Here is an 18109-nt window from a genome sequence, read left to right on the forward strand (position 1 = left end):
AAATCCCTGTGGTTAATGTTCTCCCACTCAGATGATGCACAAGACCTACAACACCATTTTCCCAGCTCTTCTCACCATCACTAAGAGCAATAAAAGCCAAAACCAACTAATGATAAATATACAAATGAAACACCTTTGCCTTCAAAAGACTTGTTTAGATTTACTGGCATCTGGAAATGGCCAGCAAGTAATCAGTTCTTAGGCCCTCCTGGGACTAAACCAGAAATGCACGCATTGACTTTAAATCTCTTACTCTGTATTCCTATGTCAAAGTTGATAGCACAAGATGAATTAGCCCTTTCTGAGTTTTATGCTGAGACAGTACTAAATCTTAGTACAGATGAGAACAGGTATATTTGTATTACTGTGCTGTACCACAGTATGGACTTACCTTCACAGTTGCTTTGAGAGCATCTAAGATTTTCACTATTCTCCACTGTCTTTAATCTCTTTTTGCCTATCTCAAATGTCTTTAAGCATAATGAATTTTCTCCAAGCTATACTGGAAGCGGTTTTAAGGCTCTGAATTTCCAGTTAATGGGTATGTCACATTTCAGCCACCTCAATTCATAAAATAAAGAAGTAATTAAAAAAAAAAGTGTGGAATACATCTTCTATTTAAGTAACCAAATAGTATCATTAATGAAAGAGTCTGTACAAATGTGTCAGAGAGAAATCAGGCAGCAGACCCACTATCTCAGCTTTCTTAGTGAGCTCCAGAATAGCCACCAGCTTTGCTTTTTTGTGGAATATTAGGAAAAGCAGATTTTTAATGACAATAGTACACTGAAAAAAAATGGAAGGGGGATGTTAGACCTTTTGCTATTAATTTCTCCAGCTATGTGAACTGTGGTGTGTGCATGGAGAGACACAACTATCTCAGGTGGAAGTAGCAGTTTTCATGCTTGAGGGTTTTTTTTTTCTTTTAGGAAGAAACATATTTATGGATAAATGTCTTGAAACTCTTTTTACTAGTCATCTTACACAGAGAGTAAATGGGCCTCGTTATTTTCTGTTCCACATGACACCCTATAAAACTGCCAAAATACAAGCTACAAAATATGATGGCAATTAAGTTACATATTGTGAACTAAGTTGCATATTGGACAGAGATCATATTTAAAGTAATTATTCATTAAGGCCACAATACTGCAAATGTTACACACATGTCCAACTTCGCCATCACATGCTACTTGTCTGAAATCAATGGGACAATTCATGGTAGTAAAGTTGAACATCTGCATATCTGCCTGATGAACACTAAAAACATTTGGCATCAGTAAAATCCAGAACAGGCCTGTTACTGAACAAAGTAAGGAGCTACATCTTATTCTCCTCAGTACCTCTGACACATTGCAAGTACACTGACTTACCTTCCAATTGTACAGTCAAACAGGTTATGTGACAGGCAAAAAGTAAACTGTTCAGCAATTACCATGAACTGCTGAGACATTCTTCCTAAAGAGCAATTACAGGAATTGAATGGAGGAGTTGAAGACAAACAAGGCAGGAGAAAACCTGCATTTAACTAAAGTGTCAGAAGCAGCTAAAATGCAGACTTTCAGTTTTAGGTGGAGCTCTTTGAAGAGCAATTTAATACAAACACCAATGTAGGAGCTATTTAAGTGCTCTTACTCACTGATATCCTTTTAGTCTTTATTAAACCCAACTGTGATGACTTCCTTTGGCCCTGAAAAAATGGAAGAGATTGATTTTTTTTTCCAATCTCATATCATCACTCATGTCTTTGACAGAAAAAAAAGGCTTCTTCCAATATTGCTTAAGCATGACTCAGTCCTCATAGAAATATTTCATAAACAACTCAGGTAGTCTAATAGCAAATACTGAAATAAGGTTACTGAAACTGCATATCAAAAAGAATAGAGAAAGTTCATTAATAATACTATGTGTGTCACTAAACCAATAAAAAGTTTACCTAGTTAATGGTCTTCTTTGTGTAAATTTGTCATGAATCACTAAAGATAAAAGGAGATTAATGAGAATATAAGAGTTTATGCACTGTGACTACGTGCACACAAGAGAGAGATCAACCCAAGCTTTTGTTCACCTCAGGTGGAAGCAAAAAAACCCCTCAATCAGTCCAAACACCCATTCAAGTGCATACATTAAAAGCAAACCCTTCAAATCAGCTACTAATTACTTATATTTATCTTGGAAGTACCTAATTAGAAGTGATCAAAACAGTTACCCTTAATCTTCATGTAACAAAAATGCTAGAGTATCAGGTAAAAGTTTTTTATAATGGAAATCATATTCATAATGAAGAGCTTTCTTCTCTACACAGAGAAACTGCTTGTCATGTTTGACTATCACACCCAGCAGCATCAACTGCCTGTTTACTCATATAGATACTGCCATCAAAACTGGAAATCTGAAAAGTGATTATGCACTGTACTTCAGAGTAACATGCATCACAGATAAAATAAAATACACAATACTACTTTCTAATGTGTATAAATCATAACTCTTAGATCTTATTAATGGGCTTAAATGGGCACACATTAAAGTGCTTAAAAGTTACATATCTGATGGAAAAATATTAATGGAAATAAGTTCATTATTTATAGGTTGATTTTAATCTGGAGCAGAAGTGCTTTCTTTAGAGCAACAGTAATTTTAACTGCAGGGTTACATCTGGAGTACAGTGCATCTTCTGCAGCATGTTTCATATGAGGATGGGCTGAGGGATCTGGCGCTGTTTAGCCTGGAGAAAAGAAGGCTCAGGAAAGACCTTCTCAGTCTCTACCACCACCTGAAAGGAAGTTGTAGCAAGGTGGGTGTGGGTCTGTTCTCCCTAGTAACGAGACACAGAACTAGAGGAAAAGGCCTCGAGCTGCACCAGGAGAGGTTCAGGCTGGATATGACGAGGAATTTCTTTCCTGCAAGGGTTGTCAGGCATTGGAATGGGATGCCCAGGGAGGTGCTGGAGTCACCGTAATTGGAGGTGTTTCAGAGACGGGTGGATGCTGCACTTAGGGAAATGGTTTAGGGGCTGATAGGGCTAGGGCAAAGGCTGAACTCCATGAGCTTAAAGGTCTCGTCCAGTTGAAACAATGCTTTGATCCTATTATTCTGAAATGAGCAGCAGCTTCATAAATACTCCTTGCTTGGGAATCTACAGCAAAACCCCTGGATTCAAGATGGAAGCAGAATCCTGCTGCAGCTCAGCTCTGATGAAGAGCTGTCACTTGGCTTACTAAAGATGTGACATTTTCAAAGAGTTACTTACACAAGTATGTGCAAAAAATATCAAAAAACTATATTCTTACAGAGACACCATTCCAGGTTTGGATATCACAAATTCCACTGATCATTAATGGAGTTAAAGCAACAGAGACCTCACGTGGACCTAGAACCAACGGAATGATAACATTGGATATTTCATAGGATTTCAGTAAACAGTTTGTTATTTCTGCACTGTATAAACATACTGTCTTCTTGACAACTGTTACATTTCTCATCAATATTAATAAACAGAATGCTATTAAAGAAGAGCACAAGCTTGAATAATATCCTGTGTGCCTCAATCAGTTTTCAGACTCCTGTATTTCCACAGAACTAACTAAACCCAAAGGAACTAAAGCAAAGGTAGTAAAATTATTCATTAACATAACAGCTCTTGAGAGGTTAAATAGAAGATCTGTCTGTATCAAAATGAAGTTCCAGTTGCATACAATCCCCAACCCCACCCTTTGACTGGTAAAACCTGAACATCATTTTTCATCTGTAATTCTACATTACCAAGGTCAGAAGAGAGAAGGATTTGTATCTAGCTTATTCTGAATAATTGCTGTAAGAAGGCCAAGGTTTTGTATATAATAATGTTTCTCTACATAGAAAGGCTGCCAAACCACGCTGAGTTGTTTTCAATTAAGTTCTGGACCAAACACTGCAGTATACACACAACTATATAACCAGTAAAGATTTCCATGATCATACATTTATTTCTGGTTATTTTGTTGAACACATCACATCAAATCAATTTGTTTATGGTTATAGGGCACAAGTCGCTGCCAGGCAGTGAAACAGCAGCTCAATGTCACATCTAATTAGTAGCACCAAGACAACAGCACACCTAGAAGCCAGATTTTCATACTGTTCCCATTCATCGCTTATAAAAATTGCCACAATTATTAAACTGAAAAAGATCTTCATACCAACAAAGTCAAATACTGGCAATCCACTCTGCAAAAGAAATCAATACCTAGCTACATTTGCTTTGCACTTGAAAAGTACTTTTTCCTAACACACAGAAAGATCCCTTCCCAATATATTGAAAGGATGATTTAGAAACTGAACGTTTGCTGTACATCGGAATCAAAATGCTCTCCAACTTTGCAACAAACGTTCTAGAAATGTTTCAAAGGCCTGAATTTCTCATAGAATGGTCTGCTTGGAAAGCACCTTCGTGTTGCAATTTTCTCTATGTAATCAATGGGATCATATAATTGGCTAACAAAAGGAGTAGAATATTTCTTCCCCCTACAGTTAAGGTATTTCAGTGACAAGAAAACAGAATTGGTATAGTTATTTAGAGACAAAAAGCTGAACAGCCTGCATTTCTAGGCTACAAAGAAGCTTTATTAAATGAAATATCCAAAATATACCAAACAAAACTCACTTACCTACACCCCAAAGATTTCTGTTAAACATTTGAGACTGTGCATTACCACGAGGCTTAGTCACAATTCTGGCAGAAATCTCCCTCATAATTTTCCTCTCCCCATTATTTCTGGAGGTAGCAGGACATAAGAATTCTCCAGAAACCAATTCTAAACCTCAAATCACTAATACTAAAGCATGCAAGGTGCTAAAAGAAAAATACCCTTCCACAAACAGCTTACTAGGAGGCAAAACCAGAAGATTAACAAGACGAGAATGACACTACCCATTAATGGATACGTTCTCTGGCTCAGGGAAGTAACATATATATTTATATATTATGGCCTAGTGTATATATATTCTCTAATATGCACATATAATACAGTATAGATATGTATTTGATATCTAATACAAGTATAAATACATACTTATGTATTTAGCAATACACGTTTGAAGCTTACCTAGTAATTTATTTACCTACTATTTACCTAGTAAATAGTAGGACAGCTCGACACCAACCAGCAAGAAGCACATGGCAAGAAAACCTAGCTTGAAGAAGTCCTTTTCAGAAGTTGGTAAAGTTATTCTCCAATAAAACTTTAAAACTAATAAAAAGTGCCAAGTTTCAAAATCAGAAAGTAAATCTCTCATGTTATGTAGATGGAAGAGGATTTAGCTTGCACCTCTTCTGTTCTACAACTGTATTGCAGAAAAGGAGGCAAATCACTCAAGATCTAAACAGCATCTTTTCTCTACACTTCCTGCAGCCACAGCAAGATTCCTTGTTTCTTTTCTACTGTTGTTTAAAAATCTTTATTTCAGCCTTTGGAGAGTTGTGCAGTGAGTTGAGGGGGATCAAATCATCTCTCTTACTCCAATAAATTATATTTTGAACATGCAAAAGAATGTATTCTGCCCAGGACACATTTTAATGCCTTTATAGGTTTCTACTTGCAGCAGTCAAAACAAATCCAGAAATGAAAATAACCTCTCTGCATTTTGTGATCTTAGCTAGAATTGTATTCTTTACTTTTTATTTGCTTTCATTCAAGTTAGCCACTTCTTAGTTATCTCAATCAAATGCAATCAAGACTGTGGTTCCTAACACACTTCTGTACATCAGTTGGCAAGAACCTGAATGCTTTTGCTCTCAACAGCAGCCAAAAGTTTGTTCCTTGTTATTACAAACATATTTTTAGATTATATGTTATTTCAGATTCTCTTCCAATAGCTAAGGCTTCAAGAAGTGTAGTGGAAATAGAAACATTTATCAAATGTAGCAAAAAATATTGTGATTAAAAAACTCATTCTTTGCTCAAATATTGTTTGAAAGGAATAAAAATCTGTCACAGGTGTTCCCATGGTGTAGCTAAATGCTCACTGCAGCCAGGCTGCCCAAGTTTTTAAAATGAAAGAAAAATATTACATATTTTTTATTTTCTCTCTCCAGCAGGTCTGTAAGCTCATAGATAGCCTTCATGTAATATCATTATAGAGGTTTTTAGGCTGAAACTGCCTCCTGCCTGGCCTGCATGCAACACAAAGAAATTTTACTCCATTCTAGACTACCCTTGAGACTAAATCACTCTTTTCATAAATTACTTTTATTTAACTCATCAAAATGAGTTCAGATAGCTCTGCTGCCTTCCCTCCCTGTGTAACAGTACTGTCTGTCATGTACTACTTAGGGAGAAAAAAACCCTCCAAAATAACCAAAAGCCTTTTTTTAACCACTAGCACTGCCCAGCTCCCAGGGCCCCTCTGAACAGAGTCCTGAGCAATCCAAGCCATCTTAGCCCTGTGAGATCCCTTCCATTCTAAATTGCTGAGTCTAGCCTGATAATCAGATACCTTAGTCCAGGCATCATTTACATCTTGTTTGGAATTATAGATATATCACAAAATGCTTGGAAACAACCCAGTTTTTCTGCTGAAGCTATCTGTTTCTGATAGAAACTCCCAGGAAACTTGGAGTTGTACTATAACATACAGATAACACATTAATCAGCTATTTAAAATATTCTACACTAGCCAAATATTTACAACTACTCTACTCCCATGACCTTACTACTCCTATGACTTTGTTGGTAATATTATTCTTCAGACATCCTCTGCTTTCTGTTTATGCAGCTGAATTGATGTAGTTTTTCATCACCTGGTCTCCTGCACCAAGCTAATAGTCACTATTTGCTCTCCTTTACAACTGTGCCTGCTTTCACCTTTAATAAGTAACAGATATCACATCTTTAAGTGCTGCTCAGAGAACTGGTTTGGTTAAATAATACAATCCCTAGCACCGAGGGCATTTTCCTTACTGGAAGCTTTTAAAGAAATTCCAGCTAACTGAACTAATTTTCCCAGATTCCTTGTTTTTCCTTCTTCTGACGACTACTTAACTAACACAGTTCTCACCATGGCCTTCCTAAGCTCTCATGCTGAACATCCCATCATGTCACTCTCAACACATTTTGCCCCAGCTAAGCGGAAAGCCTTCTTCAGGTCAAAACTGTGTGCCTGCAATTCAGACACATTCATATCAGCCTTGAAACAACAAAAACAACCCTACAAAGGGTTTAATTATAAACAGCAGTTTATCATTTAGACAAGTTACTTGTTACACACTTAACTAGTTCAATAAAAGCACACACTGTATTTTTGCTTCTACTTATCACAACTGTGCATCTGATTTGAGACCAGTGGAAATCACTAGTTTGAAAGGGGGAGAGATTACAGTGGAGATGGACCACATGTTTGTTTGCATTTTAAACTTATGAACACTGTAATCCCACGCTCATTTCACATGCAGTTCACATTGTTATGTAAAGTGACTGTATTTTTAGTTTACAAGCTGCTGTACAGTCTATTCTTAATATATTCCCACAGATGTGTGACTTAACTACCAAGGAATTCAGAAACAGATTTCTGCAGCTGCTCTCATAAACGTCATCTTTGTGGTTTTTGACTCCTGTGTATTGTCAGAGCCGTAAGCACTGATGAACTTCAGATATGCCCAGCCCAAAATCTCTGGGGTTATTTATTGTATTTACAAATATTTTTATTTTTAAATGTATGGTTGACTTGTTACCCATGAGACTTCCATTTCAATTTACCTGAAGAACATCCCCCAATGTTTTTCATTATATATATATACACTCATATAAATCTAGAGATATTAAGTACATATTTCTCTATATATGCATAACTTATACAAATATATAAAAACTGTGATATATATTTGTATTTTTGTTTAAATGTTAAAAACTTTCTAGTGTTTTTTTTTAATAAATAAAACCTTCCAACTTTCTGCATATCCAGCCTCAGATTTCTAAGGGGGTTTTTGGGAGTTCATTTTCTTCCTTCAGCTAAGGAAAATTCATAACTTCAATTAATATCACATCCATCTGAGGGTGCACAGATGTGATACTTGTTGCAAAACTAAGCACCTAAAAATGGAAACAGATGATGTAAGTACAGATCTGGAGATACTGACTTTTGGTTAAAATATATGTAAAGATATTTATAGTTCCAAGATTCTATTTATCTTACCAAAACATTAAGAGGCTGCCTCCATTAACAGACTGCATTAAAGGAAATGCTCCATTTTCTAATGATAATTCACTATCCATTACTTCTGATATGTAGGTGTCCTTTGCAGAGCATCACTCTGCTATATCTAACCTTAATACACTGGAATGACCTTTTAGTCATTTCATCTGGATGACGGGAACTGGCAATTCCATTTTTTGATCCTCAAGGCTTTTCCAGGACAATTGCTACACTGCCCACTCATATTACTTTCCAATTTCTGTCTGCCATCATTACAGAGCATTTGGAAATCATGCACCACACTTTCCTTACAAAATGCTTGCTTATGCATTGTGTTTAATTACAGAAAGTATTTTTTAAAATGGCTGGTCCTCTTTAGGATCCCTAAAGACTTGCAGAGAAACTGGATACCATGGCCTAATGTCCTACAGTGTGCATTTTGAATTGGGAAAAAGATGGGAGCACTAATGCCACCAGCTGCCATTAGCTCTTAGTGTGTCCCTTACCTAAAAGTATGCTGTTGTTTTGGATACTCTGATGAGTCTATGGGCATTAAAAGTGAGCAACAACAACAGCCAAACGAATTTCTGCTACAGAAATGGCAGAAAATGACATTTTGTGGACTAGCCACAAAAGTATATTTTCAGTTAAACAGCAGCCTGTAATAACCAAACCTGTTTGGGACTCTTTCCTTTCATATGTACCTTTAAGGCCTATTCCTAGCACTGAAGAACTTGCTCACCCAGTGATAAGCACCAGCTAGTAAGTACCAATCCATCCATCTCTCTGTTGTCTCCACCTGCTCCTTGTATCAGTTTGTGTCATCTCTGATTCAGATGGCACAGTTCAGCAGACAAACATACGCCCTGATGTTTTGTTCTGGCTCTTTCCTTCTGCTAAAGCGAGTTGCTAAAGAGTTGGTATTATTCCTAGTCTAGTTATGCCTTTTTCAGACTATCAAATGAAAAGCAGAGACTTTCCAGGAGGTAAATCTGCAAAAGGTTGACTTTGCTTCAAGAAATGGTCTGCCACAGTTATCCATAACTTTTTAGTCATTTAGCAGAAGCTAAACATTCTGTCAAGTTTCCAAACAATCTGCCAACTGGAGTTAAAAATGTGAACAAAACAAAAACCATACACAAAAAATTCACACCACAAAGCAACAAATCAAAAACATAACCAATTTAAGCAAAATCCTCCTAAAAATAAGTTAACTCCTCCTGAAACAAACTCTGAACAAAGCAACTAAATAAAATGCTGTTCAGGAGAGAAATCTTCCTAGTAGTTTTTACAGTACTTCAAAGTCTAACAACAGTAAAATTGTTAATACTTGGAACCATGGGTGATACCAGATTACTAAGGCATTAATGGGCCAGAAATTAAATATCACTTGTTCTGCAATAACTCCATGCACTTGCCTATCCCTTGATATTCTGCAGTAACCAAAATGTAATTTTCTTGGCCTTAATTGCAAGATGAACTTCTAGATCATGAACTGCTTGTGGGAGTAACTCATAGACAAGTTACCACTAAATAACTTGGAGTTAGAAACAAACGTCCCTAGAACTTTGTCAAACCCAGACACATCTCACTTTTAGAAGTTAACTGGTTTTAGGAGAGCATTTGAGCACCAAGTGCCAGTACCTCAGGATTTCTTAACAAGTATTTTTACTCACAGCCACAGGCTCCTTTTCCCAGACTTCCTACCCACTCTCAGGCTTTCTCTTTGTGTTGTTACAGCCTGGAAAATACAAGGTGGTTGTGGATATCCAGCCAGGTGCAGCAGTCTCCAACCTGAGCTACTGACTCATCTGACCACACAATTTTGGAGTAGGATGGAACAAAATAGTTCAGAAAGTCATTCCAGAAATATATTGAATTACCCAGAAACCACTTTGTTTACTCTGGTCAATAAAACACTGTTATCTCTCTTACAATAGGCCATACTGTTTATACAAACAAAGTTAGCTTTCATGCATCAACCGTCTATTTATTTAGCAAGATCAGCTATAACTGTAAATCAATTTCTTTGCAAATGAGAAACACAGCTGCTGTAAAACCTACTTAAACCTCTTTCCTGCATCTAATATTTGAACATGCAGCAGAACAGCTGACAAGAATACAAACCAAAAGTCATCACCACGTCTAGTGGCACACTAAAACCATGTGCCCATCTTGGCTTTTACAAGCATTTTTAAGGAAAAGATATGATTTAGTGTTTAAATAGTTTTTTTTTAACTTAAGTACAAAGATGTAAGTTTAAAAGTATGACAAGAAAAGCTTGGAATTGCTCTTCAAACTAGGTACTGTCAGGAAGACATGGAAGATAGGTAACTAAAATGTAATTGAAGATTCTAGCTACAGCTTGGTTATTACATGAGTAACCTTAAAGGAAAAGAAAAACCACACAAAGGATGTTGTTTATCAGCTCTGTAGAAAGCATTTAAAAACCTGGAATTAATCCCTGATCAGGCCTGAAGCTTTATATCATTTTTGTCCTATAACAGTCACACAGAGAGGTCCTGAAAAGGTCAACTCATTCACCACAGCCATCTAAACGGTTTGGCCCTCTTTCATGACTCTTGATGAATCAGGAGGAGGTCACTACCATGCTTTCAGAGGGTATAGCACCCTGCAAAATATCAACTTGGAGTACCATAATTGAACAGACAGCATTGCCCAAGGCACCTACAACTCGGTTACAAAATCTAATGGAGATAAGGCCGGAATTAAGTGGCTTCAAAACAGACTTATTTCACTATACGAGACAAACATCTGGTTGCAGAAGACCTCTCTTCCTAAGTCAGACTACCATAGATGAGTTCTGCTAGCAGCTTTTGATATAAGAGTTGGTGATGGGGAAGCTCAGAGCATTAAGCCCTGCTCATTACAGATTCTTCTCACTCAAGTTATTTTACCTATTAATCTTTTCATTCAACACTTTAATTTGGAAACTCATCAAGTCACATTAATTGCAAGCAATCTCTGCAGCACTCCAGGGGAGGCTGGGAAGGACCACAGCTTCAAGCTCAGACCATCAGAAGAAACAAGGTGTATTCAAGGGAAGCTACAAAATTGGCTGCACACATTTAGTACCGTCTGCTGCCAAATGCAAGTGTAGCTTCTCCCTGTCCCAGGACAGGGTATACATGCCCAAGGGTGCAGTAAGGACTTCGTAATGATTCAGAAGCAAGCAAGAAGTGTCAGGTTAGGGCTGTGACTAGAGCAATACCATCTGGTTCTAATAACTATGTGAGGATACATGCACTAACGAAGTAACAAATACAAAAAAACTGTAAATGGGTTTTTCGGAGAGGGGTTAACATTTGTATTCAATAGTCTGAGCAGTACAGAACTACAGTGCATTTTAACTAGAGTACAGAAAAGCTTTCTGAAGCCTCAAGTTAAAAAGCTTAAATCTTTTTCCATGAGACTGAAAAAATCCTGATGGCCTTCAAGTTTATTTGAAAGACGGATTACAGAATATTATGTAAGGCCCAAATCTCAGAACTATTCCCCATTGTATTTACAAATATTATCAAATTTTACAAGATCATGAATTTTCATAAAAAGTGACATTTCCAAAAAGCTTCTCTTGCTTTAATCCTCTCCTCCTTTCTTTTGACAGGATTAAATGCTGAAATGGCAGACTGTTGAATAAGCACAGTGAAATGCCAACTGTGAGGCGTTTAACTCCATGTGTTTACAAATTAACGTTTCACAGTTGCTTTACATTTTGACATTATAGTTTAGTATCTTCAGGCAAAGCATTTCAGAAGGTGCTAGATTTGATTTACATTATATCTCATTTTACATTTATATATTAGAGTACTGGAATACATTTAGGTTTCCTTTAATCCCAATAGAGGAGATTTAGTTTTATGAAAGGCAAAGAAATACTGCTTTGTTTTTATAAACAGGTACCAACCAGGCTCCCTGCAGCAATTTCAAAGTTACCATTAAATTTACCTATAAGAGGAAATATCCATTAACATAACCTCACCAAAAGAAATAGAAATTGCAGCCTATATATGTGTACACATACACATGCACAAATTCAGAGTGCAATATTGAAAGACTGTGTCATTGGTCCTCCCCTTCAGTTATTCAGTGCCTACCACCGAGTGAACTGGAGAAAATGACAAGAAGAATTCCTAAAAATGTGGGATGCTTATCTTAATCCTTTAATTCTTTCTATTATTGGGTTACTTCAAAGGATATTTGTGTGCTCCTAAGACAATTACCTCAAATGTAAATCCTATGGGCTACTAGACATGGCATTTTAGATGGAAATTTATACTTTATAGAAACTGCATTTCATATTCTGCATTGTTAAAATTATTATTTACAGAAGAGATTTCCAAAAAGATAAAATTAAAAAACCACCACCAATAAAAAAGCCCCAACACTTACTACCTTTAGGAATACAAAAAACTGTGGCCATTCCTTCAGTACTACCTCAGACAATGTATTAGTTGAAACCAGAATTTAAAGGTGTTCCTTCCTATTTTTCTTATTATTTCAAGATCAGTAGTGATCCTCTTGGGCTCCTGAATTTCTATTAAAAAGAAAGACTTAAGAGAAGTTGGGGAGTTGGACTAGATGACCTTTAGAGGTCTATTCCAACCCTTACTATTCTTTGATATGCATATGTGTGTGTGTAAGTGTGTGTGTATATATATATATATATATATATATATATACACACACACACGTATAAACTGGAACTTTGTTTTGCAGTTGAGCACATCTCACTCATTACATTCATATAACACAAACCATTTAGAGTTCATACATGCTTCCCAGGTATGAGAGTATCAGAAGATACCAATCTATTTGCAATAATTGCTACAGAAAACATAATTTATCTGTTAGAAAAATCAGTAGCCAAAGAAAGTCAACATGACTACCAAGATTTGCAGAGCAATTCAGAAGAAACCAGATTCTCATTTCAATAGAGCTATAATCTCGATTCATTCTTCTCTACAGTGCTGGAAGCAGGGGGAAGCATTACTGCTTGCCAAGCATTCATAGAGCAGTCAAGGCATTGCAAAAGCAACGTAGAAGGTACTTAAAGATGCAAAGCTACCTCAGGTCTCTGTTACTAACACTTCAATGTCCTTTCTATGTCTTTTCTTCTGCCTCTTTTAAAGAAGGGAGATCACATTTTCCTTTTCTTCATAGGGCAACTTCAACTTCTCCTGAAAAGTCTCATCATTCTCTTACAGTGCTATAATTGAAGTGCTGCCACAGGTAAAATCAGCAGCAAGATTCTCACCAAGTGTAACAAGGCTGGAGTACACTCTCAGCAGATGTTTTCCAAGGGAAAACAGAACAATACTTTTTGGTTGCAGAACTCAATCTGGTGCTGCTAACTGCTATCAGTGGACACAACCACTTACACTTATGACATAGTCTCCATATAGCTAATTATTTGGACACATCTAATTATTTAGCTATGGAATACATGTCTAGCAATTCAATGCTGCTAATGCCATTACTACATCCAACCTATACAAATTTTTTGACATAGTAATGCAATGATTAATATTAACTCCAACAGTACATACTGCTGATTAATATAGTTAAGAATATATATTTCTAATATGAGAATGTGACAAATCACCTTTCTGAAGCCTTATTTGTGTTTCAGATTAGTTTGAGAAACAGAAGCAAGACCTCTGTATTAAAACAGACACTTCAATAATGTTCTAGATATGTTCAATAACAGTGAGTCTTCTTTCAAAACCAATTTTGACACCTACTAATATTCCATAAATAATGAGATCAGATTAAAGTCTCACCAAAATTCATTATGAAGTATTAAACCTGTCTTTCATCGCCACTAACATAATAACAAGAACGAAAATGCCAGGAAGTATAGAAAGTTTGGAGAATTTTCTTTAGAAGCACTGTAGAACAGTCTGAATCACAGGATGTATTGTCATGCCTATGTGAGATTTATAAATTAAATGCTTTTAGAGGAGAAGATATCTTTCTACTTTTCACTTTAACTGAAGTCTCTCATTTCTCCTTTGTAGTTTATGAAGTTGTTATTCATTCTAATGACTTAATCTCAAGTAATTATTGTACATGTGAGCACTAAAAGACTTAATATTAGAATGATATTTAGTATCATGGTCAGCTGTCTTGTGGTTAACATTGCCTTACAGCTAAAAATCATAATTAAAGCTAGAAGTGAAGCTTGGAAAAAATATCACAATGTTTTTTCTTTATAACTTCTTATCTCGTTATGAACACAGTTACAATCCCTGAAAAAATAAGCAAATTCTAGTATTGAGAGTGTAAGCAATACTTCATATCTTGTTGAGGATCTTTGGCAATACTCTTGCCACCTAGCGAGATGTCCTAACATTTTAGAACTTGTATGTTTAACTGATTTCCTAAAGAAAACACTTCCATGATTTCATTGCATCTATTGAATAGAAGTTGAGAAGCAAAAAGTAGCTCTGCAAGTTGTTATTGCTCAGTTTCAATATTCTACCACATCAAGATCTTCAAAAGCAGGATCTTAAGATCAGGCTGTCCATCTAGTGGCTGAGCACAGTGGATTCTTCGTACTGACAGCGGAGCTAGAGATGCAGCAACTCAGATCAAGGAGTGTCTGCTCTGTGGCAGGAAGCATCTGAACGATGCTTAGTGAAGGACTGCAACACAGATGCATAAAAAACACCCTTCTGTACATCACAGGCTGGACTTCCAAAAGCTTAAGAAATTTGTAAAACCTGCCATTTCGTTTTAGATGCTGATACAGAAACTGGGTTCTTGAGAGTCTCACCCCGAGTACTTTTTAAAAGGAATGATTCCACTCCCAACCGTTTAGCCCTGCTGCCACCTGCTGTCACAAACACACTGGTGCCATGCTGTCTGCAGACTTTTTCCCTCTTCTGCTGTTAAGAGTGTAAAAGAATATATTCCAATATCATTACTCAAAATTACCTAAAATTAAGCCCAAATTCACACTGACATCTTCATTGCTAGAGCAGACACCCTGCAGGGGTGAGAATGGTTTCATACACAGCTTATCCCAACAAAAGGGTCTTCACATGAGTAAGGACGAGTAGGATCGGGCCCAGATCCAGAAACTGAGTTTTTTATTTGGGTTGTTTGTTTGTTTAGGTTTTGGGTTGTCCTTTTTTTGGGGGGGGGGAGGAGGCGGGGGAGGCATTTGAATATTGGTAATATTGTTTGTTCCTTGCAAATTTTGAAATATTATTAGGAACAGGTTAAGACTGTGACTGTCCAGACTACTAAACCTGAATTGCTCCTATCTTACCATTGCAATAGTTAATAATAGATGAACTTATCAATACTACTACTTTTCTATATTTGCAGACACTTGTAAAAGAATTTTTCTTTCACAGACAGGTTCATATGATCTAAACCAGTTGGAGATTTATAGTAATTGCCTACATTTTCACCAAATAGAGGGGATAAAGAGGAAGTCAGTCACAGGAGTCACCCTCTGACCCTGTGTGTCTGCGACACACACACCAGAATACTGGCTAGTGAAACATAGGTGAACCTTACTCACCGTTTTCTAAGCTTTGCCCCACTCAAATATAACAGGGCAATAAAAATGGATATTTTACATTAATTGTTTTAATGCAGATGGACAGCTGATAATCTATTTACAAACCAGGTATATTTTCATGCATAGCTGTGATAACTGTACGTGATGTTATCCATACATGTCAATTTAACAGTGAAATACTTGTAGTTCAAAAGTAAATAGACGGTCTGTTACGCTTTGTTTTTCCCCTGCTTTATCACCTATTTGATTGTCCAAGGATATACTCTTAATACATTACCTAGAAAGAGTGTAAGACATACTGCAATATGCAAAGATTATACCCTTTTTTACCGTTTTAATAGAACTTCTTGATTTCTCTTCCCAAACATTGCTGCTCAGCTCCATTGTGCAATGAACGTTTGTTTCTCTTTCATAGGATCCAAATATAAGTAACCTGGAACAGAAAAGCCTACAGTAAGAATTATAATACTATTACATATGTCCCAGATCCCATATTAAACTCTCCAGTTTTCATTTTTACACACTATTATTATTGTCAATGTGTATACAGAGAGAAGTGCACAAGGAAGATTCCACAGGCAAAGGAAAGGCACTGCCACCCTCTAGTGGAAGAACCCGATAAATATCAAACAGAACTTAAAATTTTTAGCTGGGAGTTTTTTAGGTTTGTTTTTTGTCTGGTTGGTTGGTGGTTGTTTATTTTTTTCTATGGTGTTTACCTTTTTCTTTTCTTTTTTTTAAAAATAAGTGGTCAATTGACAGACTAGTATTTTTCCATAAAATAATCATCTTTTCTGTTTTGCTTTAAAAAAGGAACAATGTAGCTCTTTATGGTTCAACAGAGTGCTACAGCAGATTAAAGTCACAGTTTACTACTGCTTATGTTTCCATTTCACTAAATATTGTGTGTTACACAACTCTTCAGATGATAGAGACAAAAGCTGTCAGAAGAACACATCAGTTTTCTTGGTTTGCCTTTATGTTGTTAAATATTCTAGGTTAAATATTTCTGTTCAAAAAGCATCCAGCCTTCCAGGTGTGGAGATGTGTAGCAAATATACTTTGAACACTAGGAAAGCTATTGAAAACAACCTCTACCAACAATTACAATTGTTAAAATTAAGCCAATCCCAAGGTGAAATACCTCTGTGGCTATGACACCTCTCTAGCTTGCATCTCAGCAAAGAGACATAAAGGAATATTTCTTTCCTATGCCTCTCTATGAAGAATCTGTTTAAATGGTTTTTTAGCTAAGTACGTGAATGCATGGGGGAAATGACATGGGAAGATCGCATTTGGGTTGGAACCTAGCACACTTGCTTTACAAATGTCAATAGTTTTTGGTTCAGAGTCCGTGGCTGTAACCTGTAACCCCACCTTGGGATGGAAAGTTTGCACACGCCAGTGAAACATCACAAACAGCAGCTGTCAAGCTCATTTCCAGCTTGACCTTCAGTACTCATTTGTCTAGATAATATTGATTTGATTACTGTAAGCAGAAATCCAGCCTCAGAACCAACTGATTAGGTACCCTGCCTGGACAAAACTAAATTTGTAGAAAGTAAATTTGTAGAATTGACCAACTTGTGCCTTCTTCATTTATCCTTAAGCCATTCCCATCAACCCTCTGGGGCTTTTTTGTTCTGCATATAGTAGTTGCTGTTGAGTAACACTGGTTTTCCTCAGTGTCTCACTGGTATCAGTTCATTCAAGTCTTTCCACAGCTAATCATTGGTTTTGTATGTTGCATTTTCTGGTCACCTAGACACAACCTCAGGGAATTTTCCAGAGATTCAGATTGCCACTCTAAAACTTCAGCACAGTAGGTATTTAGCTGATTTGTACTGGTGGCAACTAAGACAGAGGAAGAAGGACAAGAGGCAGCGGGAAGTGGCTCAAAACAGGAATAAACTGTAGTTCTCAGCCAGAATTGTAACATACAAGTCACAAAGAAATCAATAAGCTATAACAAGGTTTCACCTTGTATTAGGTTACCAACACCTGTCTTGAAGAAATATTACCACAAGACAGCAAAACTACACTTTAAACTTTAAAGAGTTCTTCATGCTGGAGTTTGGAATTCACTTTCCAATTTCAGAATGACAAAGCGTAACTTTTACCTACTAATACAGTAAGGAAATTCTTGTTTAAATAATACCTCCATTAGCATGCAAACAGAGGTACTGTATTCTGTAACACTGCTAAAGATTGACATTATGACTGTATCACAACACAGTCAAATCAACTGGATACTAAGGAGATATATATACTATAGATTAAAAGTTTGTAAATCAGTATGAAAGGGTATGAAAGGCATCCTGAAACAAAGTTTAGAACACCAATTAAATCAATAAAGAAATGTGATTAAATTGCCACCTGAGTAAT

The 18109-nt window shown here is 36.5% G+C and overlaps 1 protein-coding gene across 1 annotated transcript in view; it reads right to left on the reverse strand.

Annotated features, from left to right (window-relative positions):
• Nucleotides 1-18109, reverse strand: part of PDZD8 (PDZ domain containing 8) — a 52950-nt gene that overhangs the window by 12578 nt on the left and 22263 nt on the right. The window contains exon 3 of the mRNA XM_062001619.1: nt 16055-16157. Coding sequence (XP_061857603.1) covers nt 16055-16157 — 103 coding nt within the window. The remainder of the gene's footprint in view (nt 1-16054; nt 16158-18109) is intronic.

The sequence above is a fragment of the Colius striatus genome, chromosome 8 (assembly GCF_028858725.1).
Source record: "Colius striatus isolate bColStr4 chromosome 8, bColStr4.1.hap1, whole genome shotgun sequence".
NCBI lineage: Eukaryota > Metazoa > Chordata > Aves > Coliiformes > Coliidae > Colius > Colius striatus.